The sequence below is a fragment of the Pelodiscus sinensis genome, unplaced genomic scaffold, assembly GCF_049634645.1.
Source record: "Pelodiscus sinensis isolate JC-2024 unplaced genomic scaffold, ASM4963464v1 ctg88, whole genome shotgun sequence".
Lineage (NCBI taxonomy): Eukaryota > Metazoa > Chordata > Testudines > Trionychidae > Pelodiscus > Pelodiscus sinensis.
In genome coordinates, this window is record NW_027465944.1 from 330501 (window position 1) to 358277 (window position 27777).

General features: G+C 67.2%; 2 protein-coding genes across 5 annotated transcripts in view; one reads left to right on the plus strand and one right to left on the minus strand.

The window, feature by feature from the left end:
* The window catches only part of PALM3 (paralemmin 3), a 17733-nt gene extending 4310 nt beyond the window's left edge, over window positions 1–13423 (minus strand). Inside the window, exons 1-7 of the mRNA XM_075917149.1 lie at window positions 13113–13423; window positions 7512–7563; window positions 5678–5758; window positions 4645–4766; window positions 1577–1676; window positions 721–748; window positions 132–251 (exon numbers count right to left, since the gene is read on the minus strand). Coding sequence (XP_075773264.1) covers window positions 132–251; window positions 721–748; window positions 1577–1676; window positions 4645–4766; window positions 5678–5758; window positions 7512–7556 — 496 coding nt within the window. The 5' untranslated portion in view covers window positions 7557–7563; window positions 13113–13423. The remainder of the gene's footprint in view (window positions 1–131; window positions 252–720; window positions 749–1576; window positions 1677–4644; window positions 4767–5677; window positions 5759–7511; window positions 7564–13112) is intronic.
* On the plus strand, window positions 12507–26992 carry MISP3 (MISP family member 3). 4 transcript variants are annotated; one of them, XM_075917135.1, is made up of 5 exons: window positions 12507–13084; window positions 20945–21977; window positions 22047–23267; window positions 25315–25397; window positions 26073–26992. In XM_075917135.1, the coding sequence occupies exons 1-5, from the start codon at window positions 12512–12514 to the stop codon at window positions 26163–26165; spliced, it is 3003 nt and encodes a 1000-aa protein (XP_075773250.1). In that variant the 5' UTR covers window positions 12507–12511; the 3' UTR covers window positions 26166–26992. The 4 variants fall into 4 exon arrangements, with proteins under 4 accessions (XP_075773250.1, XP_075773249.1, XP_075773252.1 ...); XM_075917134.1 differs by having other exon boundaries at window positions 20945–23267; XM_075917137.1 differs by lacking the exon at window positions 12507–13084 and adding an exon at window positions 18028–18131 and having other exon boundaries at window positions 20945–23267.
* Window positions 26993–27777: the final 785 nt, after the last annotated feature.

Here is a 27777-nt window from a genome sequence, read left to right on the forward strand (position 1 = left end):
ACCACTCCAAGGCCCCCCAGCGATGTGGTTGGAATGAACCCAGCCCTCCCCCCTGCTCTAACCACTAGGCCCCGTGCCCTTCCCAGGGCTGGCTCCCGGCATGACGGTGCCATCACACGGCTCACGCTCACCTGCGTCCAAGACAAGCCCATTCTGCAGGGGTTCCCGGGCTGCCCCTTGTGTGGCCCTTTTGGGGGAGCCCGGGGCCCGGGGGAGGGCAGGTTCCGGCTCCCTGCCGCCTGCCCCCCCACCTGGGAAGAGAAGAGGCTGGGTCGCTGGCTGAGACAGACTGTCCTGCACCCGCCCTCATCTCGCCTGCCCCAGGGGGACCCGCCCGGCACAGTCGGCCCCTGCCCCCTCTGATGGCGCTGGAGGAACGTGGGTATTACTTTGGGGTGCCCCTCCCCTGTCACCAGCCTCCTTGGCCCCCAGAGCTGGGCCATTCCCCTCTCCTGCCCATGTGGTCAGCTTCCGGCACGCAGGGCCCAGCTGGGTACTCCCCCCGGCTCCCAGTGCCCCGCCACACCTGTGCAGCAGGGTCTGGCTCCCACCCCACCTGCGGCGGTAGCATCCCTGCAGCGGACACTAAACTGTCCCCTTCCCTGAGCCCCCCCCTCGCGCCTTGCCCCTGCCACACCCCGCCCCAGCCTCAGGATCAACCCCCCACGTCCCCTCCCCTGCTAGGGAAACCAGGGCCAGTTGCCTTCCCAGACAACTCACCTGCCGCAGCAGAGTCAGCCGCCGGGGCCTGAAAGAGAGACACACGAGCCTCAGGGGGAGGGAGCAACTGCTGGGGGAGGGTGCAGGGGTATGGTGGGAGAGGGAGAATATATTGACCCACATTGGCCCCCATTTTCCAGGGGTCAGTTTCAATGTCCCCTCTAATTTTGACCACCTTTGTGCGGAATACATTTTGTCACATGCGCATGTGCACCACCAGGAGAAACACATGCAGGCGGGCATGGGCTGGGCCCAGGCGCACAGCTTGCAGGGAACACTGGTCAGTTTTGCTTCCTCTGGGCGGCTTTTCTTTTTCGGCCTGAGACAGAAGCGATTGACGCCGAAAGGAAACACAAAGAGAACCCAGGAGTCCGGAAACGGGGGCTCAGCCATAGGACTGGGGGGAGGAATTCAGGCCACTAACGGTAGAGACAAGGCCATCGGGGCAGGGGGAGAGAGAAAACGTGGCCCGCTCAGCAGAGCCGGACTGGCGAGGCTGAAAGCTGCCCGCCTTCTCCACCAAGTGGCCTGACGGTGCTGCCAGCCTCAGAGTAATTTCAAGAGGTGGCAGGGTCCCGTCTAGTCAGTGGCCAGAATTTTTTCCATGTCGGGGAGCAGCCAGAGTTGTATTTGTACCCGCCAGGTTCACTGAACGGCGCCGGCCAGGAAGCAGAGGGATCAGACCCTGGAGGGATGGGGGCAGGGGACCTGCGCATGCAGCGTGTCCGCTGCCAGGCTGTGCTACCAAGCCAGGAGGTGCCACCTTCCGGATCCCCCAGCTCCCCCATTCCTAGGCTGGTGCTCCCAGCTCCCCCACCTCCCACTCCCGTGGGCCCCACCTGCCCCACTGCGTTACCTCACAGGCGCCCCCTGCTGGCTGCTTCACCTCTTCCAAGCCCGCCCGTGGCCCGCTGTGACGCTCCGGGTTCTCCAGCTGCTGCATCTGGGACTGGAGGCTGCAGAGAGATGGAGAGAAAAGATCCCAGGCTGACCCTTCTCCCCAGGCAGGAGAGCAGAGAAGCTGAGCTCAGCTCGGCCATGTAGAATTTTCCCCGGGCCCCTGGGAGCAAAAACTAACACACAGGCCCAAGCTAGTCAGGACATCTGGGTTCTGCCCCTGGCAAGACGTGTCCCTTTATGGTGCCTCAGTTTCCCTTCCCCATCCTTTCTGTATTGAGACTATGCATCTCTGGGTCAGTGACCATCCCCCACAATGTCTAGGCAGCACTTAACGCAAGGGGACCCTGATTGATTTACACATACTAATAACAATCTAAAGGGAAATCTCCTTTATTTAGGAGCAGTATAGGGGCTAAGACACATAGGCAAATAGTTCTGAATCCACCAGCCAGACTGCGGGGGTGTCTCTCCCCCAGCATGTTCATTTGCACACACATGTCCCAGCCAGTTTATTCCCATGTGCGTGCCTGTTTCATTGGCTTTTCTAACCAGCAGGCAGAAGTGGGTTCGGTGTAAATGGGCATGTTGAAATCGCAGCACTGCCAAGTCCCTTGTGTGTTACGTGTCCAGGCTCAGGGGCCCGGTGGGCGCTGGAGGCTGAGCTCGGGGGCCGGGCGGGCGCTGGAGGCTGAGCTCGGGGGCCGAGCTCGGGGGCTGAGCGGGCGCTGGAGGCTAGGCTCGGGGGCCTGGCGGGCGCTGGAGGCTGGGCTCGGGGGCCCGGTGGGCGCTGGAGGCTGGGCTCGGGGGCCGGGCGGGCGCTGGAGGCTGGGCTCGGGGGCCGGGCGGGCGCTGGAGGCTGGGCTCGGGGGCCGGGCGGGCGCTGGAGGCTGAGCTCGGGGGCCCGGTGGGCGCTGGAGGCTGAGCTCGGGGGCCCGGTGGGCGCTGGAGGCTGAGCTCGGGGGCCCGGTGGGCGCTGGAGGCTGAGCTCGGGGGCCGGCCGGGCGCTGGAGGCTGGGCTCGGGGGCCGGCCGGGTGCTGGAGGCTGGGCTCGGGGGCCGGGCGGGCGCTGGAGGCTGGGCTCGGGGGCCGGGCGGGCACTGGAAGCTGAGCTCGGGGGCCAACCGGGCGCTGGAGGCTGGGCTCGGGGGCCGGCAGGGCGCTGGAGGCTGGGCTCAGGGGCCGGCAGGGCGCTGGAGGCTGGGCTCGGGGGCCGGCCGGGCGCTGGAGGCTGGGTTCGGGGGCCGGCCGGGCGCTGGAGGCTGGGCTCGGGGGCCGGCCGGGCGCTGGAGGCTGGGCTCGGGGGCCGGCCGGGCGCTGGAGGCTGGGCTCGGGGGCCGGGCGGGCGCTGGAGGCTGGGCTCGGGGGCCGGGCGGGCGCTGGAGGCTGGGCTCGGGGGCCGGGCGGGCGCTGGAGGCTGGGCTCGGGGGCCGGGCGGGCACTGGAAGCTGAGCTCGGGGGCCAACCGGGCGCTGGAGGCTGGGCTCGGGGGCCTGGCGGGCGCTGGAGGCTGGGCTCGGGGGCCGGCAGGGCGCTGGAGGCTGGGCTCGGGGGCCGGGCGGGCGCTGGAGGCTGGGCTCGGGGGCCGGGCGGGCGCTGGAGGCTGGGCTCGGGGGCCGGGCGGGCGCTGGAGGCTGGGCTCGGGGGCCGGGCGGGCGCTGGAGGCTGGGCTCGGGGGCCGGGCGGGCGCTGGAGGCTGGGCTCGGGGGCCGGGCGGGCGCTGGAGGCTGGGCTCGGGGGCCGGGCGGGCGCTGGAGGCTGGGCTCGGGGGCCGGCAGGGCGCTGGAGGCTGGGCTCGGGGGCCGGCAGGGCGCTGGAGGCTGAGCTCGGGGGCCAGCCGGGCACTGGAGGCTGGGCTCGGGGGCCGGCAGGGAGCTGGAGGCTGGGCTCGGGGGCCGGCAGGGCGCTGGAGGCTGGGCTCGGGGGCCGGCAGGGCGCTGGAGGCTGGGCTCGGGGGCCGGCAGGGCGCTGGAGGCTGGGCTCGGGGGCCGGCAGGGCGCTGGAGGCTGGGCTCGGGGGCCGGGCGGGCGCTGGAGGCTGGGCTCGGGGGCCTGGCGGGCGCTGGAGGCTGGGCTCGGGGGCCGGCAGGGCGCTGGAGGCTGGGCTCGGGGGCCGGCAGGGCGCTGGAGGCTGGGCTCGGGGGCCGGCAGGGCGCTGGAGGACAGAGGTGGAACTTGGCAGTTCAAGAGTGACCGAGAGAGGACTGCTCCGGGGGAGACAAGCAGTGCACATCTGACCCGATGGGGAAGGGGGAGCTGGGGAAGGGCCCCGTTGGTTCGAGTGATGGTCAAACCTAGTGGTTAGAGCAGGGACTGGGAGCCGGGATTCCCGAGGTCTGTTCCCAGCACTGTACCTGCCTCAGTCTGCAGTCACTGCCCCGCCCCCGCTCCGTGCCTCGCTTTCCTCTGGGACAGCTCGGATCGGGCAGAGCTCCCCATCCCCCTTAGACGGACCTACCCCGAGGCGGGGGGTCCCCCAGGGGCATGAGACAAGGAGCCTTCTGAGCTCAATCCCTGCTCCCAGCTGGGCTGCGGCTCATCTTGCCCGCGGTTCTGAGCGGTGATTTAATCCTGCGCTGACTTGGCAGTCGCTCACCTCCCCGTCCCCTCAGCGCCTCGCCGGCCCCACAGCTTATGGGGTTCCTGACGTTTCGCCGGCTTCGTAAATGGCAGACTCCCGGGCTGTGGGGCGGGGGGGGGGGACTCCCCGGCTCCAAATCTGGCTGCTTCCCCGTGGTGCCCCTAAAATCCCCCCTCGGCGCCCCCTGCCCGCCCTAAGCTGCTGCTGCCCGCCTCACCCCAGAGGTGGCTGCATTTCAGCAAGGAGCGCGCAACCCCGGGCAGCTTGCTAGGCGGGGGTGAGGGAGTGGCCCAGGGCGGTGGCTGCCACTCAGTGCCGAATGAGTAATCCCCAGTGCTGCAGTGCTGTGTGGCTGTCCCAGAGCTGCCAAGCCCCGCCCCAGAGGTGGCTGCCTTTCCGTGCTGGGGGGAGCCCTCCCCCTCCACGTACCCACCGCCAGCTCCTTACCTGGCCAGATCCTGCTCGAGCTCCTGGATGCGGGACTGTGTCTGCCACAGCGGGGAGGTGGGGTCGTTCTCCGGGGGCGGGCAGGCCCCCTCCATTAGCCACTGGTCCCGCAGCGACTTCCTCTGGGGGAGAGGGCAGAGGCCTCCATCAGCCTCCCCACGGGTCCACACACGGCGACACGCAGTCTGCACCCGGCCTGGCTCACGGGTTCCAGGCACGTGTCCCTACGGCCACAGCACGCACACGCGTGTGCCTGGCCACACGGGGACGTGTGTGTCACCGCAGCAGGGTGTCCTGGAGCCAGCCGGAGGCACACGGTTCCGCCCCAGGCTCAGCGCCCGCCTACGCCCGCCAGCCCGTGGCCCCAGGACGGGGGAGGTGGGAGCTGATTGCCCCCTGGAGCAAAATGCCCCCCAGCAGCCCTGCCAGGGGGCCCAGCTGCCAAGGGGTTATGTAGCCACAGCACATGGGATGCTGGGGTGTCAGGGTGCAGCTGGGTCTCCCCCTGGAAAGCCCAGCTCGGACCTGCCCCCGCCCCGCAGGGGCTCCCTGGTCCCACCCGGCTCCCCCTGCAGCGCCCCCCCCAGCTAGGGATCCCCGACCCCCCGCAGCGCCCCCCCACGGCAAGGAATCCCCCAACCCCTCCCCGGCCCCCCAGCAAGGGATCCCCGACCCCCCGCAGCGCCCCCCCACGGCAAGGAATCCCCAAACCCCTCCCCGGCCCCCCCCACAGCGTCCCCCCCGGCAAGGGTTCCCCGAGCCCCTCCCCGCCCCCCGGCAAGGGATCCCCGAGCCTCTCCCCGCCTGCCCCCTCCCGGCAAGGGATCCCCGAGCCTCTCCCCGCCCTGCCAGGAATCCCCGAGGTTCCCCCCCCCCCCAGCAAGGGGTCCCCGAGCCCCTCCCCGCCCTGCCAGGAATCCCCGAGGTTCCCCCCCCCGGCAAGGGGTCCCCGAGGCCCCGCAGCCCCCCAGCCCGTCAAGGGATCGATCCCCGGCCCCACAACTCCCTGCCCCCCCGCTCCCGGCCCCGGTACCTTGAGCTGCTGCGCTCGCAGCTTCTCCTCCTCCAGCTCCCGGCGCGTCCGGAGGATCCGCTCCTGCACCTGGCGCCGCCCCTGCAGCCGGGAGCGCCTAGTGAGGCTGGAGCCGCCGCCCCGGCGAGCCGCGGACAAAGGGCCCGGGGCGGGGGAGCCACGTGCGGCCCGCGGGCGGCCCGGACTTAACCCTCGCGCTGCGGGCCCGGCGGGGCTGGCCCGGGACAGACTCGGCCCGTCACCGGCTTCCCCCGCCCGCCGGCACTGTCCATGCACACGCGTGTGTGACACTGGCCACCCTCCTTGCACACGCGTGTGTGACACTGGCCACTCTCCTGCACACGCGTGTGTGACACTGGCCACCCTCCCTGCACACGTGTGTGACACTGGCCACCCTCCTTGCACACGCGTGTGTGACACTGGCCACTCTCCTGCACATGCGTGTGTGACACTGGCCACCCTCCCTGCACGTGCGTGTGTCTCTGACACTGGTCAACGTCCATGCACGTGCGTGTGTCTCTGATACTGGTCAACATCCATGCACACGTGTGTGTCTCTGATACTGGCCACCCTCCCTGCACGTGCGTGTGTCTCTGACACTGGCCACCTTACTTGCACACGTGTGTATCTTTGAAACTGGTCAACGTCCCTGAACACGCTTGTGCGTCTGATACTGGTCACCCTATGTGCATGTGCATGTGTCTCTGACACTGGTCACAGTGTGCACACGCGTGTATCCCTGACACTGGCCACCCTCCTTGCACATGTGTGTCTCTGACACTGGTCAATGTCCGTGAACACGCGTGTGTCTCTGACACTGGTCACAGTGTGCACACGTGTCCCTGAAACAATTCACCCTCCCTGCAGATGTGTGTGCCCAACATTATTCACTCTCCCTGCACATACATGCCCCTGACACTGGTCACTTTCTGTGCACATGTGTATCTCAGACACTGGTCATCCTTTGGGCACACATGTTGCCCTGACACTGTTCACTCCCAAATGCACATGCGTGTCCCAGTTCGCCCTGTGTGCACATGTGTGTCCCCGCCACTATTCAGGCCCCCGGTGCCCACGCACACACCTCTGTATCCCAAGCTCCGTGCGCACGTGTGTCCCTGACACTCTCCTCCCCAGTGCACACGCGTGTTACAGAGACTGCTCACACCCATGTCCATGCTCCCTGGGCCCGTGCACACGCCTGCCTGGGCCCCACCCCCCTACCCGGGGCCTGCTGTGGCGCGGGGGCTGGGCAGGCGGCCAGGTCCCTCTCTCAGCCTGACAGGCCTGGCCGGAAGAAAAGCTGCGTCTGGAGCCTGCTGAATAATTGATTTGCTAATGCCAGGCGCTGGGGGGGGGGGGAGCCAGTGCTCATGTTACACCCCAGGCTGCTGGGCCCCAGCGCCGCTCAGAGCTTCCTGGCTCCGGAATTCAGCCCAGCCCCGGGGCCCGCACACACAGGAGCTCACAGCCGTGATGAACGGGCCAGTGCTCAGCCCAGTGCCCAGAAAGGGGGCTAACCCCCCCTCCCCAGCACACGAGGCCTGGCTGGCCGTGGCGGGGGGCACGTAGCCAGGGCCGGGCCAGTCTCTCCCCGCAGGGGGCGCTGTGAGGGGCAGGCGTGTTGGCTCGGGAGGGAGCTCGGGACTTAATGCCTATTTGCCCTTTGGCCAGGTGCCTGCTGCCAGGCTCCAGATATTACCCCTGGGGACACCAGCTGTGGGGCCCTGGGGCTCTGGGTGCGAGGAGCACTAAGGGAGGCCCCAGGCCGGATGGCGCGGGGCGGGGGACCGGCCGGGGGCACTGGGCTGGGCGTGGGGAGGGCTCCACTCACCACGATGGCCTCCAGGCGCTGGGCGTACAGGGAGCTCTCGGCCATCTTCCCTCTGAAAGGCAAAGGCAGGCTGGGGATGTGGCCAAAGGTCGGGCCAGCGGGCCCTTCACGTGCTGCTTTTCCTTCCCTCCCTCGCCTCCCGCCCGCTCCCCGTCCCTCGCCGTGGCTCCCGGCCCCTGCGCCGGCCTCCGTTTGGCTCCGGCGCCCTGGCGGGACTCAGCAGCAAGTCCGGGCAGGGCCGGGGGGCTGCGGAGTCGCTCTGGAGCTCCGGGCGCGGCCGAGGGTTTGGGGGGGGTCACCACTCCCCCCACCAGGCCTTCCGGTGCGAAAAGGTCCCTCTGCCCCTGGGGTTTTTCGGGGGCTTTTTTTCCCCAGTGAAATCTAAGTCTTCATGTTTGCAAAGCCAGGAGGTGCTGGTTTTGAGGGGCTACGGGGGGCGGGGGTTACTCAGTCCTGGCTTCTTCCAGCAGGGGGCAGTGCAGAGAGCAGGGTGCTCCTGGCCCCCCATGGCCGGGACTGGCAGCTTGAAATTGCAGCTGAGTGCCCGGGTCTACTAACCGATCCGCTGCCCCCCTGTGATGCTTCCCCGGCTGCCCCAGAGGCAGCGATCAGCAGGGTGGGGGAGGAGGAAACCCAGAGCCCCTCATGCCCCCTGTGCTGTGCAGAGAGCTGTACCCCGGTGCACGGCGGCACGGGACAGGGAGCGCTCCCACAGCTCCGAAATGCGGCTGCTTCTGGGGAGTGTTGGGGCGTGAGCAGCCGGCGTGGGTAAGTCATCCTGGCAGGGCTTTCATGCTGGCGCAGTCCCGCCCCCTTTCCCCGCCCCCAGAAGGGTGGCCCAGGGCAGGCACCGGCAGGGAGAGGGGTGGGGGATTTGCCCCGGGGAAGTGCAGTTGCCAATCCGAGCTGGGCCCCTTTGCCCCTGGGGTTACTTGAGGTTGTTTCGTCCAGCCCCCAGCAACAGCCAGGTTAATAATGGACCCTGGCAAACCGCAGCACCAGGGGACGGAGCCCGGCGCTTGCCAGCCAGGGAGCTGGGCCGGAGGGACCCAGGGCGGGAGGGGCCGTGGGTACGAGCCAGGAGGCAGGCGGGGGCTCCGCAGACAGCAGGGGGCAGGGAGTCACTCCCTCCTCCCACCTAACGCCTCCACCCCCTGCACGGGCTGGCTCCCACGCGTGTCCACCCCCCCACGCGTGTCCACCCCCACGCGTGTCCACCCCCATGCATGTCCACCTCCATGCGTGTTCACCCCTCCAACACATCTCCACACCACACGTATCCACCTGCACATGTATCCACCCCCCACACGTATCCACCCCCAGGCGTGTCCGTCCCCAACACATATCCACCCCAACACGTATCCACCCCCACGCGTGTCCACCCCAACACGTATTCACCCCCAGGCGTGTCCGCCCCCCAACACATATCCACCCCCCACACGTATCCACCCCCACCCATATCCACCCCAACACGTATCCACCCCCACGCGTGTCCACCCCAACACGTATCCACCCCCATGCGTGTCCACCCCAACACGTATCCACCCCCACGTGTGTCCACCCCAACACGTATCTACCCCCATGAGTGTCCACCTCCCCAACACGTATCCATTCCCATGCGTGTGCACCTCAACACATATCCACTCCCACATGTATCCACCCCCACTCATGTCCACCTCCCCATGTATCCACCCCCTCGCGTGTCTACCCCCCCAACATGTATCCACCCCCCCCAACAAGTATCCATCCCCCAGGCATGTCCACCCCCAACACGTATCCACCTCCCCACACGCTTATCCATCCCCTAGGTGTGTCCATCCCAACCCGTATACCCCCCAAATCCATATCCACTCCCCCACGCGTGTCCATTCCCCACACGTGTCTATCCCCCCCATGCATGTCCACCCCCACATGTCCATCTCCCATGCAAGTCCATTTCCCCCCCATGTGTGCGGGGTCTATGCATGCTAAGCCCCCCCCCCCCCCGCTCACTCCAATTGCACACAGGGTCCATTTCCACATGCACGCTCCCCAGTGGCGGCGGCAGCATGGTGATGCTGGGGGAGCAAGCCCCGTGTGTCATTGCCGGGGGCTGTCACGCAGCTGCCGTGCCCCACCCCAGAGGTGGCCGCATTTCAGTGTTGCACAAAGCAGCCTCCATCTCCACAGAGAGATGCTCCGAGATAACACTCCAGAGACATAAGGTCCTGGCCCGGGTTCAGCCTTCTCTCTCCTTATCCTTTTCTTCCTGGCTCGCCCTGCCTCCCGCCACCTCCCGCCATTTTACTCTTGTCCTGTCCCCAGCCGCTAATTGAGCGCCAACCCATCTGCCTTCCTGACAGTCCCCAGCCGCAGGCCAGCGGGGTGGGAGCAAGGGAGGGGCCCGAGGGAGCGAAGTCCCCTTGTATCCACGCAGACAGAGCTAGCCACAAAGGCAGCACGTGAGACGCGCCTGCGCGCCCACCAACCGGCTAACCTGGCTCCTCCCTTCTTTCCATCCTAGGGCAGCCATGTCCCACCCCAGAGGTGGCTGCCTGACAGAGCTGGGTAAGCCGTGCCGGTGCGGGGTTACTGTGGGCTGTTATACAGCTGCCACGTCCCACCCCAGAGGTGGCTGCATGACAGCGCTGGGTAAGCCGTGCCAGTGCAGGGTTGCTGTGGGCTGTTATACAGCTGCCACGTCCCACCCCAGAGGTGGCTGCCTGACAGCGCTGGGTAAGCCGTGCCGGTGCGGGGTTGCTGTGGGCTGTTATACAGCTGCCACGTCCCACCCCAGAGGTGGCTGCCTGACAGCGCTGGGTAAGCCGTGCCAGTGCGGGGTTGCTGTGGGCTGTTATACAGCTGCCGTGTCCCACCCCAGAGGTGGCTGCCTGACAGCGCTGGGTAAGCCGTGCCGGTGCAGGGTTGCTGTGGGCTGTTATACAGCTGCCGTGTCCCACCCCAGAGGTGGCTGCCTGACAGCGCTGGGTAAGCCGTGCCGGTGCGGGGTTGCTGTGGGCTGTTATACAGCTGCCGTGTCCCACCCCAGAGGTGGCTGCATGACAGCGCTGGGTAAGCCGTGCCGGTGCGGGGTTGCTGTGGGCTGTTATACAGCTGCCGTGTCCCACCCCAGAGGTGGCTGCCTGACAGCGCTGGGTAAGCCGTGCCGGTGCGGGGTTGCTGTGGGCTGTTATACAGATGCCGTGTCCCACCCCTGGAGGATCCTAGGGTCTGAGAGCTGCCTGGGACGCCGCCGATTTGCTGAGCTGGGCTGAGGCCTGCCAAACTCGCTCCAGCTAGCCCCACACAGTTCTGTGGTTCAAGCAACCGCCGCTGAGCGCAGCAGGGACCCCGGGCGGGTTCTCTCCTGGGGCATCGATGGGAGACCCCTGCCCAGACAGCTCCGGATGGCGCTGGCCCACGCCCCTCCCTTTTGGAAGTAAAGGCTCTTCAGGGCAAAAGGGGCTGGGAGGCAGCCCAGCCGAGTGCCCCAAGGAAACACCTGGGAGCCAGGATTCCTGGGTTCTCTCCCCAGCTCTGGGAGGGGAGTGGGGTCTAGTGGCTAGCGCAGTGGGGGATGGGAGCCAGGACTCCTGGGTTCTATTCCCAGCTCATTCATGATGAGGCTGGGCAGGCCTCTTAGCCGCTCTGTGCCTCGGTTTCCCCCATCCGATCAATGAGGAACCACTCCACAGGTTTAACCAGTCGGAGAGGGATCCTTGCAGTGACTCGCAGGGCCGTGGCTCTCCCCCCCCCCCCCCCCCGCTCGCTGTCAGCAGACAGCCCAACCCAAGGGCAAGCCCTGACGTGTCAGATCTCATCCGGCAGCTCCCACCCGGGCGCCCCAGACACCAAGAGGGAGTGTCCCCCAAAACCTGTTCCACTCGGGCCTGCTCTGGCAGCCGGCCGCCCCTCCCGCCAGCCCCTGCAGGGCACGGAGCCAGGCCGCCTAGGCCGACTAATTAACTTGGATTTGCTCCTGCCCAACGGCTGCAACCTGTGGGGAGCGTGTGTGGCAGGAGCCTGGCCCAGGGAACCAAACCAGATTACGGGATCCAGCCCCGATTCCCCCTCCCTGCCTGGCCCCCGGGACAGGACTTGGCCACAGAGGGGGCTTTGGAGGTTAGCTGCATCCCTCTCCCAGCTCGGCACCCTCCCCCTGCACCCTCCAGCAAACTTCGGGGGTCCCTGAGCCGAGAGAGGAGAAGGAATTTGCCCCCCCTCCGCCCACTTGGAGGCCTGGTCTCTGGGGGGCACCTTGGCTCTCTGTCTCCCCCACGTGGCTCCGTGGCAGCGGGCGGGACTGCGCTTCCTGGGAGGCAGTGCTGCTCCTTAGAGCCGCTCCGGATTTAGGGGTGGGAGCCAGGACTCCTAGATTCTAACCTCTGCTCTGGGAGGGCAGCGGGGCCCAGTGGTTACAGCAGGGAATGGTGGGGGGCCAGGACTCCTAGATTCTAACCTCTGCTCTGGGAGGGCAGCGGGGCTCAGTGGTTACAGCAGGGAATGGTGGGGGCAGGACTCCTGGGTTCTTTCCCTGCTCTGGGAGGGCAGCGGGGCCCAGTGGTTACAGCAGGCAATGGTGGGGGCCAGGACTCCTGGGTTCTTTCCCTGCTCTGGGAGGGCAGCGGGGCCCAGTGGTTACAGCAGGCAATGGTGGGCGGCAGGACTCCTGGGTTCTTTCCCTGCTCTGGGAGGGCAGCGGGGCCCAGTGGTTACAGCAGGCAATGGTGGGGGGCAGGACTCCTGGGTTCTTTCCCTGCTCTGGGAGGGCAGCGGGGCCCAGTGGTTACAGCAGGCAATGGTGGGGGGCAGGACTCCTGGGTTCTTTCCCTGCTCTGGGAGGGCAGCGGGGCCCAGTGGTTACAGCAGGGAATGGTTGGGGGGCAGGACTCCTGGGTTCTTTCCCTGCTCTGGGAGGGCAGTGGGGCCCAGTGGTTACAGCAGGCAATGGTGGGGGGCAGGAGTCCTGGGTTCTTTCCCTGCTCTGGGAGGGCAGCGGGGCCCAGTGGTTACAGCAGGGAATGGTTGGGGGGCAGGACTCCTGGGTTCTTTCCCTGCTCTGGGAGGGCAGCGGGGCCCAGTGGTTACAGCAGGCAATGGTGGGGGCCAGGACTCCTGGGTTCTTTCCCTGCTCTGGGAGGGCAGCGGGGCTCAGTGGTTACAGCAGGCAATGGTGGGGGGCAGGACTCCTGGGTTCTTTCCCTGCTCTGGGAGGGCAGCGGGGCTCAGTGGTTACAGCAGGCAATGGTGGGGCCAGGACTCTACAGCATTCGAAGGACAATGGAATACTCTGCCTGCCTCTACCCCCCTGGCCCGTGCTGCTATGGGCCCCCAGCGCCCCCCTGGGCATGCGCTCACTTTCCGTGATCCACTGGGCGCTCTGGCCTTGGCCGGGTGAACTCCCCTTGTGTGGCCTCTGGGACGCGGCCGGAGCCCCGACCAGCCGGCGTCACGCCCCGAGGGCGGCTCGCTCTGGCCCTGGGCTGCATCGGGCCTTGAGGTCCCCGCCCCGGAGGGCGCCCCGGGGAAAGCTCGGTCCCTCCAGCGCCCTGCTCTCTCCCCGGTGGCTCCGGAGCCCCCGGCCCAGCGAACAGGTGCCTCAGACCCCCCGTCTCCACTTACGCTTGCTGCGGCTCTCCCCGGCGTGCGTGAGGGGGTCTCCGGGCGGGGGTCCCCTCCCCCCGTCCAGCCGGCAGGCACTGCTAGGCCAGACTGCCGCCGCTCCGCCGTCCGGCTCGCCAAGTCAGCAGCGCGGCATCGCTGACTCCCTCCCTCCTCCCGGCGCGGCTCAGGTGGGGGGGCGGCTCGGGAGAGCTGGTTAGGCCGGTTTGGGCTCGGGCGAAAGGCAGAGGCAGGGAGATGGATTTCCCGGAGGTCGCTGGAGCGGTTCCGGGTCTGGACGCCCTTGAGAGCTCCCCGGCTCCCCCCAGCCCGGGCCCCTGCCCGCGAGCCTGGGTCCGGGCGAGAGCCGCTATCAGCTGAATTATTTACCAGCATTCCTGGGCTGCCTCTCAGCCGCCTGCCTGCTCCGCCACCCGGCCGGTGGGAGCGCGGACCCCTACCCCGCTGCAAGGAGGCGCCGTCCAGCCGGGCCACCCTGCCAGCCCCCCGGGGGGCCTGCCACGACCGGCCGGGCCTGGCGCAGGGCGAGGGGGCTCACAAGGGCTGCGGGGGGGGGGGGGGTGCCCGCGTGGGACAGGCTGAGAACCACTTTCCGAGCTAGTCTGCAGCCTCTGTCCAAGAGAGACCCCCCCACACCCCACTCCAGAGCCTGCCGGGGACCGGGGTGCCCCTTGCTGCTGGCACTGCGCTAGGAGGCCCATGGGGTCATCTCGGCTGGCCCCCCGGCGCCCGCGGGCGACCCTGCCCAAGGCAACGCTGGGGCGGCAGGTCTGGATCATTTTAGGTGGTGCCCAGAATAGGTCCAGTCCCCCCCCCCCCCACGCACACCTGCCTAAGGCTCTGGGAGGGGGTTTGGGGTGCGAGTGCTGAGCTGGGGCATGGAAGGGGGTGCAGGGTTAGGGCTCTGGGTTGGGGCAGAGGGTTGGGTTGTAGGGGGAGCGTGGGGTGCGGGAGGGGTGCAGAGTGCAGGCTCTGGGCTGGGGGATTGGGGTGCAGTAGGAAGTTTGGGATGCGGGATGCAGGGTTTGGGGTGCGGGAGGGGTGCAGGGTGCAGGCTCTGGGCTGGGGGATTGGGGTGCAGTAGGAAGTTTGGGATGCGGGATGCAGGGTTTGGGGTGCGGGAGGGGTGCAGGGTGCAGGCTCTGGGCTGGTGGATTGGGGTGCAGAAGGAGGTGTGGAGCTGGGAGCCGGGCCAGGGATACGGATTTTGGGGTGCAGGGGGCTGCCCCAGGGCTGGGGCGGGGGCCAGAGAGGAGGACACCCCCGAGCCCTCTCCCCGCCAGCGGCTGCAAGCGCTAGTCAAGGGGCCTCCCTCTCCTCCCCGTCTCCCTCCACCCTGGCAGGACACCCCAGCCCCAGGAGGCTGCTCGGGCGGTCCAGCCAGGCTACGCCCCCCCTTGGAGTTGCTTGGGGGAGGCTGGCAGGTGAAGTTGCCGGGGCCTGCGGGGAAGGCAGGGACTCTCAGGAAGGCGCACAGGGCGCCAGGCAGGGCCGGGGGAGAGACCCAGCCCCCCAACCCTTGTGGAGCGGGGCCCGGGCCCCAGAATATTGCTCTGAGCTGCCCGCAGTCCGGGTGGCCAGGGCTGCGGAGGGAGTTTCCTGCTGCACTGTCTGAGGCCGAGAGGAGACGACCCAGGCGAGCGTTCGCAGGGGCAGGAGAGCGGCTGGACGGAGCCCTAGACCCGGAGCCGCGTATGGGGCTTCTGGGGGTGGGGGATGAAGGATTTTCCCCGGGGACTCGGAGGGCTGTTTTGCATCACTCCGGTTCGCGACCCCACCTTGCGCTGGAGCGTGGGTGGTGGGGAAAAGGCCCCACGTGGCCTAGTTCTGGGCCTCTCCGAGGGAAACTGAGGCAGGCCCCTGGCTGGGAGAAGGGAGTGGCCCCGTTCCAGGGCCCATCTAGTCTGGGATGCCGCCCGCCCCCGATCACACTGCTGTGTGCGGGGCTCTGAGAGATGCTTAGAAATACAGAGGGGCAGGTGTGTGCACGCCCCCTCCCCCGTGCACGCCCCCTCCCCCGTGCACGCCCCCTCCCCCGTGCACGCACACCCAGACGGACGTACCCAGGCACCCCTCCTGTGTGCGTCCCACTTGCTGCCAGCTCTGGCTGGGGTGACCCTTCCCCAGCGACGACACCAGCGCGCCCCTCTCAGGCCTCGTCCTCCCAGGCAACCTGCCCCCCCGCGAAAGGCCCCCGGGCGTGTCAGTCCAGAACTTTGCCAGGCCCTGAAAACCAGACACTGGGTTTATGGCCTAGCCCAACAGCCCGTGAGCCCCGAAAGCAGGGCCCCCCGCGGGTCCGGACTGCCCCCCTCTGGAGTCCGCGTTGTTTGGTGGGCCCCACGCGTCGCCTCACTGAAAAGCGACTTGCCTGCCAAATCCGACGCACGAATCCAAGTGTGTCACAGCCACATGGCCAAGTCGCTCGTTAGCCCCTGAATAAATCAGCTGGAACAGAATTTGTGTCCAGGGTCCACCTCTAGAAACCGGGACTCTCTGGCCCGGGGCTGGGAGCCTGGTGTGCTGTAGGGGTGGGGGGGGGGGGAAGCCCAGCTCAATGCAGGTTGGGAGCTGGGCACACAACTCAGTTGGGCTGGGGCTCGGACAACGTTTCCTCTAATCTTTGCCACCCATGTGCAGACTAAATTTTGTTATGTGCACCGAGGCATGTGCAAATGTGCACCACCAGTAGGAACATAAAGCTAGCTGAGGGTGCTCTGCTAAGCGGCAGGGTGGTGCTGGACTCTCCTGAGCGGCTGCCCAAGCACCCAGCTTACAGGGAGCACTGGCGGGGGAGCTGATAAGGCTGGTGTGCTGGGCTGCAGAGGCGGGTGGGAAGTGCCCCACGTGACCCAGCTGGGCTGTCGGGGGAGCCAGGAAACCCAGTGGAGGGGGCTGGGCAGGGGATGGAACCGGCAGCAGGGGAGCCAGAAATGACCTCCCCCACCCCTCCGGTCCAACAAAACCCCTCGTCAGGGACAGGCAGGTCCCGAGGGAGCCGGACTAGGAGGATGAACCAAGTCCCAGTCAGTGTAACCGTAGCTGGGGCTGAAGTGCCTGGAGCATTTTATGTCGCCTGCTGTAAAACTTGGCAAATAGTGAGATGAGTTGATGCCCAGCCTGGAAGGCCACTGGGCCCCCCCGATTGGGAACCTCTGGGCCCCCCCGGCTGGGAGCCTCTTGGCCCCCTTCCTGGGTACCTCTGGGCCCCCCCCCCCGATTGGGAACCTCTGGGCCCCCCCGGCTGGGAGCCTCTGGGCCCCCTTCCTGGGTACCTCTGGGCCCCCCCGATTGGGAACCTCTGGGCCCCCCCGGCTGGGAGCCTCTTGGCCCCCTTCCTGGGAACCTCTGGGCCCCCCCAATTGGGAACCTCTGGGCCCCCCTGATTGGGAACCTCTGGCCCCCCCTGGCTGGGAACCTCTGGGCCCCCCGGCTGGGAACCTCTGGGCTCCCCTGATTGGGAACCTCTGGGCCCTCAACTTGCAGAAAGCCCACGGCGGACTGGGAACGCATCACACAGCAATCAGCCTGTTTTGCTCATTCCGCCTGGCTCCGGCCAGTGTCAGCCAACAGGACACGGGGCTAGTTGGGCCGTGGGTCTGACCCAGCCTGGCCGCTCTTAGCATCACAAAACTCCCCCCAGCTTCTCCCCCCTGCCCCCAGGACTGGAGCCGTGTTGCCTGGTCCCCTCGGGGACCGATCCCTCAAAGTACCCGCGGCTGCCGAAAAGCCGTTCTCCTCGCGGCTGGCTGGGATGCTCGGACCACGGGTCCCAGCCCCCGAGAAGAGCCTGTGTCCCCCTCCAGCACATGCTGGTGTTTTCTCACCACCTTGGGTCTATGGGGCCAGCTCCTCCCACATCCACTTCCACCCACAGCCACCAGGTGGCGCCCCATGACACTCCCCCCCCTCACCCCCCAGGCCTTCCCAAAACCTCCCAGAGCGTTTTCATTCACCAAAGGGGCGGCTGGACGCCCAGGTGCCCCCACTGGGGTGCAGGGAGGGACAGGCCCACGGGGGCCGTGGCGCCGATAAACCCAGTGCTGGACTCAGCTTTTCTTTAGGCTTCAAGGAAGTTTTTGTCCAGGCTCAGGCTCAGCCCCGGGGCTGGGTTCCCTGGTGCGTGTGACAAAGCCGCCCCACGCGCCCCTTTCCGTGGCAGGGTAGGGAGCGGAGGCAGAGCCACTCCCAGGGAATGCTCCTGCCTGACTTCTGCCGTGAGCCTGCGGAACTCCCTGCCGCTGGATGGTGGGGGAACCCGAGAACCCAAGCCCACCTGGCCAAGGGAGGGCCGGGAGGTAGAACAGTTTGGGCTAATGAAAAGAGTTAAAAATGCCACAGGCTTTGGGGGGGGGGGCAGAATATCTCACTCCTGTCTGCTGGGAAAAGGGTGTTTTGCGCCTGTCTCTGCAGAACCTGGCTTTGGCCACCGTTGGGGGTGGGGTGCTCAGCTGGGGGGCTTGGCTCTGGCTGTGGGTGGGTGCGTCTGTGCGCCCAGAGATTGAATCACTCAGAGCTGAAAGCCCCTCGGAGTCCTCTTAAGAAACCTCCCCCCTCAGCCCCTGGTTCTAGCCCCCACGTCTGTGCTCCAGCTGAGCTTGAGGGGCTGCGAGCTCCCGTGGCCGGCACGGACGGGCAGGCCCCCCTGGCCCCGCACGCCGATCCCGTCTGCTCCAGCCCCAGCAATTGCAACACCTGCAAAACAAGGTGGCCACCGTGCAGACCCCAACCCCGGGGCAGCCCTGCCTGATCTGTGCTCAGCAGATGGATCCGGTCCCTGCCAGGCCGCCAAGCAGGGCTGTGCAAAGCCTCTGAGCCTGATCTGAATTAGCCGAGTCCTTGAGCGTCCTCTAATCCAGTGTAAACAGCTGGGGGGGGGGGTACTTAGCGCTGATACCCTCCCCCTCCCCCCCCTCCATCCTGGCCTGGCTGGGCAAGACTCCAGCTCCAGCCCCTCCCACCCCGCACACCTGGATCACATGCCCTGCTGGTTACATACGCGCCCAAAGTCAGTGGAAGGTGAGTGTCAGGGGGCGCCTGCCCCAGGGCCGGGGGGTGGGAGGGCAGCTGGAGGGACGGGGCTGAAAGGCAGGGCTGACTAAACTTGAGGGGTTCTTAGAGGGCTCACCATGTAGCCTGGATGTGGGTCGTGGCTCCCCGTATTCTATACGGGACACCCCCAATTCCCCGGGGGGGACCCCAAAGTCAGCCACTCCCCTTTTATGCTCTCCTCCCTGGGACTCAGCAGCCTTGTTTGACCCAAAGGCTGAGATCAAGGCTCCCACTGTGCCAGGTGCTGCACAGACCCCAGCTGAGATCTGGGTCCCATTGAGGCCCCGGGCACTACTCAGATGCTGGCTGAGATTGGGGTCACACCGGCCGCTAGTGAGACCCTGCCCTGCTGAGCTAATGATCTGACTTGGCAAGGCTGGCAAAGGAAGGGTTGTTCTGTCCCAGCACAGATGGGGAAACTGAGGCACGGTGCGACTATGCGGCATATCCCGGGTCACGCAGAAATAGAACCCAGGTGTCCTGCATCCCGGCTGAGCACTGGAACCACAAAGTCCCCCGCCCGCTCAGCTTTTGGCTCTGGGTGGCATCCACGGGTCATGTGCCCCGTACCTGCCCAGCACCCAAATGCTGGGACCGCTCCCTGTGTGCGGGGGAAGGGGAGGCTGCTTGGAAAGATGTTCCAGGAGGCAGTGGCTGTGGGACCCCCCCCAGGCTGAGACCAGACGACTTGTTACATGTAACCCACGCTCAGAACTGTACAGCCAGGCTAGCGCAGGGGAGACCCTGGCCCCAGGGACCAGCCAGCGATTCAATTGGGCAGTGGCATTGGCAGTGCTGGGCAGCTACTTAGAAGTCCCTGAAGGAGCATTGAGAATGAAGGGAATTCCGGGCTATGCCAGCCCTGGCCTCTCCCAGCAGGGGGCGCTGTGGGGAGCAGGGCAGGAGAGCTGGCTGGGGTGCTCCCGGCCTCTCCCAGCAGGGGGCGCTGTGGGGAGCAGGGCAGGAGAGCTGGCTGGGGCGCTCCCGGCCTCTCCCAGCAGGGGGCGCTGCGGGGAGCAGGGCAGGAGAGCTGGCTGGGACGCTCCAGACCTCTCCCAGCAGTGGGCGCTGCGGGGAGCATGGCAGGAGAGCTGGCTGGGGTGCTCCCTGCCTCTCCCAGCAGGGTGCGCTGTGGGGAGCAGGGCAGGAGAGCTGGCTGGGCCGGAGCTCCAGGCCTCTCCCAGCAGGGGGCGCTGCGGGGAGCAGGGCAGGAGAGCTGGCTGGGGCGCTCCCGGCCTCTCCCAGCAGGGGGCGCTGTGGGGAGCAGGGCAGGAGAGCTGGCTGGGCCGGAGCTCCAGGCCTCTCCCAGCAGGGGGCGCTGCGGGGAGCAGGGCAGGAGAGTTGGCTGGGGAGCTCCAGACCTCTCCCAGCAGGGGGCGCTGCGGGGAGCAGGGCAGGAGAGTTGGCTGGGGAGCTCCAGGCCTCTCCCAGCAGGGGGCGCTGTGGGGAGCAGGGCAGGAGAGTTGGCTGGGGAGCTCCTGGCCTCTCCCAGCAGGGGGCGCTGCGGGGAGCAGGGCAGGAGAGCTGGCTGGGGCGCTCCTGGCCTCTCCCAGCAGGGGGCGCTGTGGGGAGCAGGGCAGGAGAGTTGGCTGGGGAGCTCCTGGCCTCTCCCAGCAGGGGGCGCTGCGGGGAGCAGGGCAGGAGAGCTGGCTGGGGCGCTCCCGGCCTCTCCCAGCAGGGGGCGCTGCGGGGAGCAGGGCAGGAGAGTTGGCTGGGGAGCTCCAGGCCTCTCCCAGCAGGGGGCGCTGCGGGGAGCAGGTGTATTCCCAGCCTCGGCGGATGCTGGTCCCTTCGCATGCCAGCCCGGCCTGGCACAGGGTTAATATTTACTGCGGTCCCGTGGTGAGTGGCCATGTGCGCTGGGGGGGCCGGGGGCGCTGCGGTGCGCTGGACGACCAGATCGGCGCTGGCAGATTAGCAGAGCGTGTGCCATTGGCTCAGCGGCCAGGGATAAATCGCTGGGACTCCAGGCCCCGGGGACCTTCCGGGTGCAGCTGGCCGGGGTGTGCGGCTCGGGCCAGGGAGGGGCTGGCACTGGGAAACGGGGACCCCCCCCCCACTCAGAGAAACGTAAGCGAGCGTCTGGGGTATCGGGCGAGGCGCAGGAGTTAATCCTCTGTCCTGGGGTCAATGGGGGGGGGGGGGCTGGGCAGACTGACGCGTATGGGGGGGCATTTTAGGAATATCCCTCAGTCCGGCTCACAGCTCAGCCTGTGCCGCTCCGTAAGCCTCCACCACTTGCCCGGGGCAAGTCGCTGTTTGTCCCCGCACCCTTAGGCCCCCCAGGAGCGGGCACCCAGATGGGGGCTGGCGGGGGGAAGCGGTGGCCTGGCATTGCTCCGTAGCGATTGCCCATGGGGGACACAGCTGGGCAGCGGGTGGGGGCAGGGAGGGGGTGATCAGAACTCCCCTGCTGCCCAGACGCTATGGCAGATGGGCACAAGGGTCTTGTTCTGCCCCCACGATGGGGATCTGAGCCTGTGCTCCGCCCTAGCCCGTCCAGGTGCCTGGGTAATGAACGCTAGAAGGACGCCACCCCCTCCCCTTGCTGTGTTGGTGCCAGGTAGTCGCCAGCAGCGGGCGCCTTGGCCTGTCCCGCCTCCCTCCTCAGGGTGACCCGGGCACAGCGGAAAATCCCCTGGCCAAGGAGCCGAACTCCAGGGAGGAGTTTGAGAGTCTCGGGTTTCTCCAGGCCCCTTAAACCGCCCCTCCCAGGCTCCGCTCAGCTGGGACCCCAGCACCCGTGTCTTCCCTGACCCTGGCATCTCTTCCTGCTCTAGGTCTCGCTGGAGAGTCCCTGCCTGGCCCTCATGACGTCGGAGGCTGGATCCGCTGCTGGCCTGTGCCCAGATGGGGAGGGGATGGACGTCCCTGGGGAGGGGCACCTGCCGGGGGAGGGCCACACTGCCCCCCTCATCACACAAGAGAGGGAGCCTCGGGCGCCCGAGCCCCATGGTTCTCCTGGCCACAGACCGTCCCCTGACACCTCAGGGCAGGAGGGCAGCCGGGTCGATCACTGTGGCACCGTCCCCACTCCCCTGGCACAGCGGGAGCCTGCCGACCCCTCGGGCCAGCCGGACTGTGCGGGGGAGGGCAGCCCCAGAGCCACCCCTGTCTCGGAGTCACCTCCAGCAGCCAACGCCATCTGCCTACCAGCCCCCGGGGAGCCGGAGCCGAGCGCCCACTTGGAGCAGGACTGCCGGGAGAGCGCCGAGGCGATGGGCACAGATCAGGGCCTGGAGAAGGCCCCCGGCCCGCCTGGGAGCGAGTCGCCGGCCACTGGGCCCTGGGCGGAGCAGCCAGTGCAGGAGTCGGCAAATGAACCCCGGCCAGCCGGGGAAGAAGGTGGCCCAGTGCTGGGCAGCCTTGGTGCCCGGGGGAGCCAGGATGCCAGCTGTCCACCAGAGCCGGCTGGCACGCCGGTGCCCGAGGGACCCTGGCCATCGCCGGGGGACCTCGCCCCTTGCAGCCAGCAGGGGGCAGCAGGCGCCAGGCCTGCGGCCCTGCCAAGGTCTCCCGTGGCAACTGGCGACTCCTGTGGGCCTGCCCACCTGGCGTGCGACAGCAGCTGGGAGCCGGGGGGCGGGGTCGGCCCGAGGGAGGGACCGGCCGGCCGCTCGGCAGGTGGAACGGGCGACAACAATAAACCCCGGGGTGAGGTCGGAGCCGGGGCTGTGCTGGAATCCAAGCCCAGCGAGGTGCCAGCCAGCACTGCCGGGCCCTGGGAGAGCTTGCCCGGGGGAGACAGTGCCAGGGACCCAGACGGTGGCAGGAAACCAGACGGTGCCCAAGAGCCAGACGCTGCCAGGGACCCAGACGGTGCCCAAGAACCAGACGCTGCCCAGGAAGACGGTGCCCGAGAACCAGACGGTGCCCGAGAATCAGACGGTGCCCGAGAACCAGACGCTGCCCAGGAAGACGGTGCCCGAGAACCAGACGCTGCCCAGGAAGACGGTGCCCGAGAATCAGACGGTGCCCGAGAACCAGACGGTGCCCGAGAACCAGACGGTGCCAGGGACCCAGACAGTATCAGAGACCCAAACGGTGCCCGAGAACCAGACGGTGCCAGGGGCCCAGACGGTGCCGAAGATCTGGGCAGTGCTGCAGGTCCAGCTGGTGCCGAAGTCCCAGCTGATCTCAGGGATCCGACTGGGCCCGAAGATCCGGCCGGTGCGCGCGAGGCAGCTGGGGCTACGGATCTGACCGGCGAGGAGCTGGCCGGTCCCAGCGACCCCGCCAGGGGCACAGACCCAGCCGGCACGCCAACCAGTGCCGGGGACCCCGCGGGGGCCACGGATCCCGGAGCGGCCTCGGCGCAGCGCGGGGGCTGCATGGAGAACGGCAGCCCCTCCGGCGAGAGCGGAGCCCCTCCGACAGCCCCCCCGGAGGCCCCGCAGCCGGGCGGAGAGACCCCTGTAGAGCGGGAGATCCGCCTGCACCAGGAGCGGGAGGAGAGCCTGCGGCGGCAGCGGGGCCTGGCCAGCCCGCGGGGCGGCCAGGAGTTCGTGGAGCTGCGGATGAAGCCCATCCTGAGCCAGGCCCAGCTGCCCGCCCAGCTGCCCAAGGAGAAGGAGCGCCAGTGGGCCGGGGCGCAGATGCAGCGGGAGATCCAGCGGGAGCAGCTCCGGGAGGACGCCCTGGTGCAGCAGGGCAAGGTGCGGGGGGCCTACGACCGGGGCACCCCCCAGGAGCTGCAGGAGAAGAAGCTGATGTTCGAGCAGCAGCCCAGCCCGGAGCCGCCCTCTCCCAGGAAGCCGGCCCGGCTCTGCCGCGGCACCAGCATGGAGACGCCCCCGGACCGGGGCCCCCGGGGACCGGCCTTCGCCGAGGCCAACGGCCGGGCCCATGTGATCATCCTGGAGCCCGGCACCTTGCTGCGCCCCAGCCCCGGGCAGGCCCCCCCGGAGCGGAGCCCCTCAGGCCAGGCCAGCCCCTTCCGCCTGCGCTCCCGCAGCCCCCAGGCCCGGCTGGAGCTGGAGGTGCAAGAGGCCCAGGAGAGAGAGCAGGAGCTGCAGCGCCTTCGGCACAACCTCTACGGCTCGGCCCTGCCCTGGGGTGCCCCGGGGGCGGCCGAGGAGGAGGAGCCGCCCCCCCGCCGGCCAGGTAAGGGGGCGCGCTGGGGTCAGCACAGCACGGGGGATGATGGAGGGCGGCAGCGTCGGTGAGGGGTCAGAGCAGTGGGCTAGGACCAGCGTTCCCTCTGAGTTTTTCCATTGATGTGTGGAATGAATTTTGTTCTGTGCGCCGCCAGGAGAAACACAGGCTGCCGGCAGTGGGCGCTCTGCCAATCAGCTGGGTGGCCCCTGAATCTCTCCTGGGTGACTGGGCGGCTCAGCTCACAGGGAACGCCGCCCAGGGACTCCTGGGTTCTTTCCCTGGGCCTGACTCGGTGCCAAGAACTGGGGGGCTGGGACGCAGGAAGCCTGGGCTCCCTGTGTGGCTCCAGGCAGGAACAGGTGAGAATGGAGGCCCGAGAGCCAGGACTCCTGGGTCCTATGCCCAGCTGTCCTCTGCTATGACTCCCTGTGCCTCAGTTTCCCCTTCTGTAACATGCCCCGAATGACACTGAGGGGCACTGGGGAGAGGCAGTAGGGCAGGGAGCTGTCCCCACGGGGTGCATGTGGCCTCCCGCCCTGGCCCAGCCCTGCCCGGGTCTAACAGCAGCTCGTCAGCTGATTTGGGGAGGGGGCCAACAGGGCTGCTGCGCCAGTCCAAGACAAACCGGGTGGGCCCGCTACACGTGCCAAGCCCGGGGCCTGGGCAGGGAAGCAGCCACCGCAGATGGGGAGGGGCATTGGGATCCCTTTGTGCCCCGGGGGTGTCGCCGTGGGCCAGTGGAGGGGCTGGTTGGGGGGGTAACAAGCACCCAGATTTCCCCCCGTTGCTCCTGGGGGGCTGACGCAGGTCGTCACCCGGGGGCACGACCCCTCTGTCCGTGCCGGGGGCGGGCGCGGTTTGGAAGAGGCTGGTGATGCGGGAGGTAGCATGGGGGGCACAGGGAGGATCCGGGGGTCCAGGAGGCTGAGGGCCCCGGGGGGCAGTGGAGAGGCAGGTGCATCCCACGCAGGGGGTGGGGCCTTTCTCCCCCTGCCCCGTCTCAGCCGCACAGCTGGGAGTGCACCCGGCCAGGTCCGTCCTGGCGGGTCCATTGGTGCTGGATCGGGGGGGTTGCCGCACCCCTGGCTTGCCGGGGCTGGCGTTAGAAACGGGGGCTGCAGTTTGGTTCAGTGGCTCTCAGCCGCCCCCCCCAACTGGTTCCAGCGCCCCATGGCGTGGGGGGGGCACCTCTGTGCAGCTCGGCCTTCCCAGGCAGGGTGAAGGGGCTCCCCCAGGCAAAGGGAGCCAGGATCCAGCCCCCCCTGCCACGCCGGAGGCTGGGCCCTGCCAGGGCTGCGCCGTGTGTACCCAGCGGGCGGTGGCTGCGTGGGGACGGGGCGAGGCGCCGGAGCCGCTCCTGGGAGGGAGGCAGGGCAGGGGCCGACCTTTGGCAGAACGGAAGGGAAACCGCTCGGCAGGGGGAGGAGCTGGTGGGGATCTGCCGGGAACCTGGGGTTTATGTGGGGGGGGCAGTTCGGTTTATTTCTGGAAGTCGGGGCCTGGAGCTGAATTGTCCAAGAGCCTGCAGAAGCCACAGCCAAGTTCAGCCCCTCCCCCCATTGTGCTGGGGGGCTGCACGGACCCCCCTAAACTGCAGCTGGGGCCCCCTTGTCCCGGGAGCTGCCAGCGGAGCCCAATCTCCTCCCCCCATCCGGATCAGGGCCCCAGTGTGCCAGGCACCATGCAGACACCCAATGGGAGACAGGCCCTGCCCCGTGGGGCTCAGGCTAAAGCGGGAGGGGAAACTGAGGCAGGGAGGGCGGACATGTGTTAGTGAGAGGCCCAGGGGTCCTGAATTTGGGTCTGGTGTCCTAGGCCAGCCTGCCTAGAGGCAGCATCTGCCCAAGCCTGGGCCAGCGCCAACCCCAGGTTTCGGCTCGGTCCTGTCCTTACCCTGGGTGTGAGGAGGGGCAGAGGGAAACTGAGGCTGAGTCTCGTGGGAGCCGGCAGTGTTTCCGGGGTGGGGGGGGTGCAGGGCTGGGGGCCGGGAGCCCCATTGCTCAGGCTGGCATAGAGGGAGCCCACAGAGTCTGACCCTCTGTCCTCCTTGCAGAGCGGCCGTCCTGCGGGAAGCTCGAAGTGACCTGGCCTCCGCCAGCCTCGGCCGAGAGCCCCCAGGAGAACGGGCTGCACCAGGTAACTGCCCCCCAACCCCCACCCCTTGCCCCATTGTCCCAGTCTCTGCCAGGCCGGGCCCTGCGCCTGTGGTGAACTCAGCCGGCCAAGGACAGGCATCAACACGCGTGTGGGACACGTGTGAAGGCGGTACCACAGGCAAGAGCCCACGGAGGTGCACGGGACACGGCACCTGCCTGGCCACAGACACATGTTCCAACATGCAGGTACACGCAAGAGCCCAGCTGTCGGGCGACCCTGCCCTAACGGCCGCGGGCCCCTGGCTGCTTTGGGCTCTGTCGCACACAGGCAGACAAGACGCAGCACCGCCGTGTGGGCACGGCGCACGGACACGCGTGGTCCCCCCGGCAGCCACGCCCTAACGTGCACGACTCCCCGCTGGAACACTGCGACACTCCTGCCCGGAACACGGACACGCACAAACCCACACTTACTCCGACACCCGCCTGCCCCTCCCCCGGTCACGCAACATGCACCACAGACATGCCAGGGCACACGTGATCACACGCAACCGCCATCCCCTCTCCTGGTGCCCCGGTCCCTGTCATCCTCCCCTTGCGGGGGAAGACTGAGGGTTGGCTGCCCCTTTTGTCTGGGAAAGGCCTCTCCTCTTCTGCCATGTGTCTTCTGCCTTGGTTCTCCTCGGTCGCTAACCCTCTCCCGTCCCTGCCACAGGTGCAGAAAAGCCCTCGGAGCCTTCGCCAGAAAAACGCCTTAATCCAGCGGTGGGAAACAGGAGCCGTCTGCAACCAGGAGAGCCCGGAGTAGGGAGCAGGGAAGGGGGAGATGATGTGGGAGGTGGGAGACAGCCAACCCCCACTTGATCCTTCCGGGATCCCACCGCTGGAACCATCAGGAGCCCTTCCCATCCACCTGATTGGACAAAGCTTTAATGCGTGTGACCATCCAGCCCGGTTTGATTGGGCGAGGGACTACTTCACTCCGCCTCCTCCCACCCCAGCTTTCTCCATGGACCAGTCAGGAGAGACCTAGGTGAAAAGCACTGTAGTTGGTGATTATTTTTTAGATTTTGGAATCCATGGAACGACATAGCCTTTAACACTCCACTCGAGGTGCTGAGCTGAGCTATTCCGGCATGACTCTGGAGTCACTCAAAGGGACTGACTCCGGAGTCACACCAGTGTAAACGCAATCAGAACCTGGTTCTCCATTATACTAAACCACCGTCGAGCTCATAAAACATGTGAATCAGACTCACTATCGCTTTGAACTCTGGCCTGGGGGACAGGGATTATTATTATTACTACGGCCCCAGGATGCCTGGGTTCTAGGCCCAGCTCTGCCACAGATTTCCTATGTGGCCTTGTGCAAGTCATTTCACCGCCCGGTGCCTCGGTTTCCCCACTTTTAACATAGTGGGGGTGATCGTGCGACCCACAGCAGAAACTATGAACATTTGGCCAAAGAATAACTTCTTCGCTCCCAAACATAGTAAGCCTCAGATGGTCCCCTCTCCAGAGTCAGCCGCTTCTGAAACAAGCTGACAAGGCAGATTGTGCCCAGGTGTGAAATGCTGGGGCATTTTAGGCGAAAAGGCTTTGAGAAAAAGAATCAATAAAAGAAAGCGAAAGCGCCGCGAGGCCTGATTTCCTGCTGGGATGAGGCCAAGCGGCCTAGCGCCACGGTGGGCAAGGTTTTGAGGGCACCGCGGGGCCGCCGGGTTGGGTTCGCCCACATTGATTCTCCAATGAATTCATTGACCGGAGCGTGGGGGGATGCGACTGAAGGAGGTGGCTTCCCAGCGGCGAAACTCCCCGTGGTTTCAATGGACGTTTTGCCTGGGTGAGGACAGACCGGACCAAGGGGGGAAGGAGCTGGGGTACCCGGTGGGAAAAGCTGGGAGGCTCCATCGCAGGTACCACTCTGGGGACTCTGGAGCCACTTGGGACCTGGCGGGCATAAAGGGCCAGCTGCCAACCAGTTTGGGCAAACCGAGGGATGCCCGCCCCATGCCCTGGGGCTCCGTCCCACCCAGGGCTCCAGCCCAGCCCCTGGGCCCATTTTCATTGGCTGCACTTCCCGGCCCTTCGTCCGTGGGCGAGTCTCTGCCTCAGTTTCCCTGTTCTGACAAAGAGGGCTGGGATCCCAGGTGGGGAGCGACTGGCTGTTGCCCCCTCCAGGCACCAAAGTCCTGAGGCCAGGCTGATTACTCAAGAACCTGAACAAGGATGGGAACAGCCTTGGACCAGGAGGAAGGGACGGGGAAGGGAGGGTGGATCCCGGCGGGGTGCAGACCAGCAGTGCCACCTTGGGGTCCCAGAGCAGAGGGGTCATGGCGTCGCTCCACAGACAGATTGAGAAAGGAGCCCCCCTGCCGAATTTACTCACGGATAAGCCGAGGCTGTTTAACGTGGTGGGA

What these genes read in the sequence shown, in the direction of transcription:
- MISP3 (XM_075917134.1), top strand. Translation starts at nt 12,512, where the DNA reads ATGGTTGGGGGGCAGGACTCCTGGGTTCTTTCCCTGCTCTGGGAGGGC. An exon ending in GCCGCCCCCCCGCCGGCCAG is followed by an intron (nt 23,268 to 25,314) that starts GTAAGGGGGCGC and finishes TCCTCCTTGCAG; the next exon opens with AGCGGCCGTCCTGCGGGAAG. An exon ending in AGGAGAACGGGCTGCACCAG is followed by an intron (nt 25,398 to 26,072) that starts GTAACTGCCCCC and finishes TCCCTGCCACAG; the next exon opens with GTGCAGAAAAGCCCTCGGAG.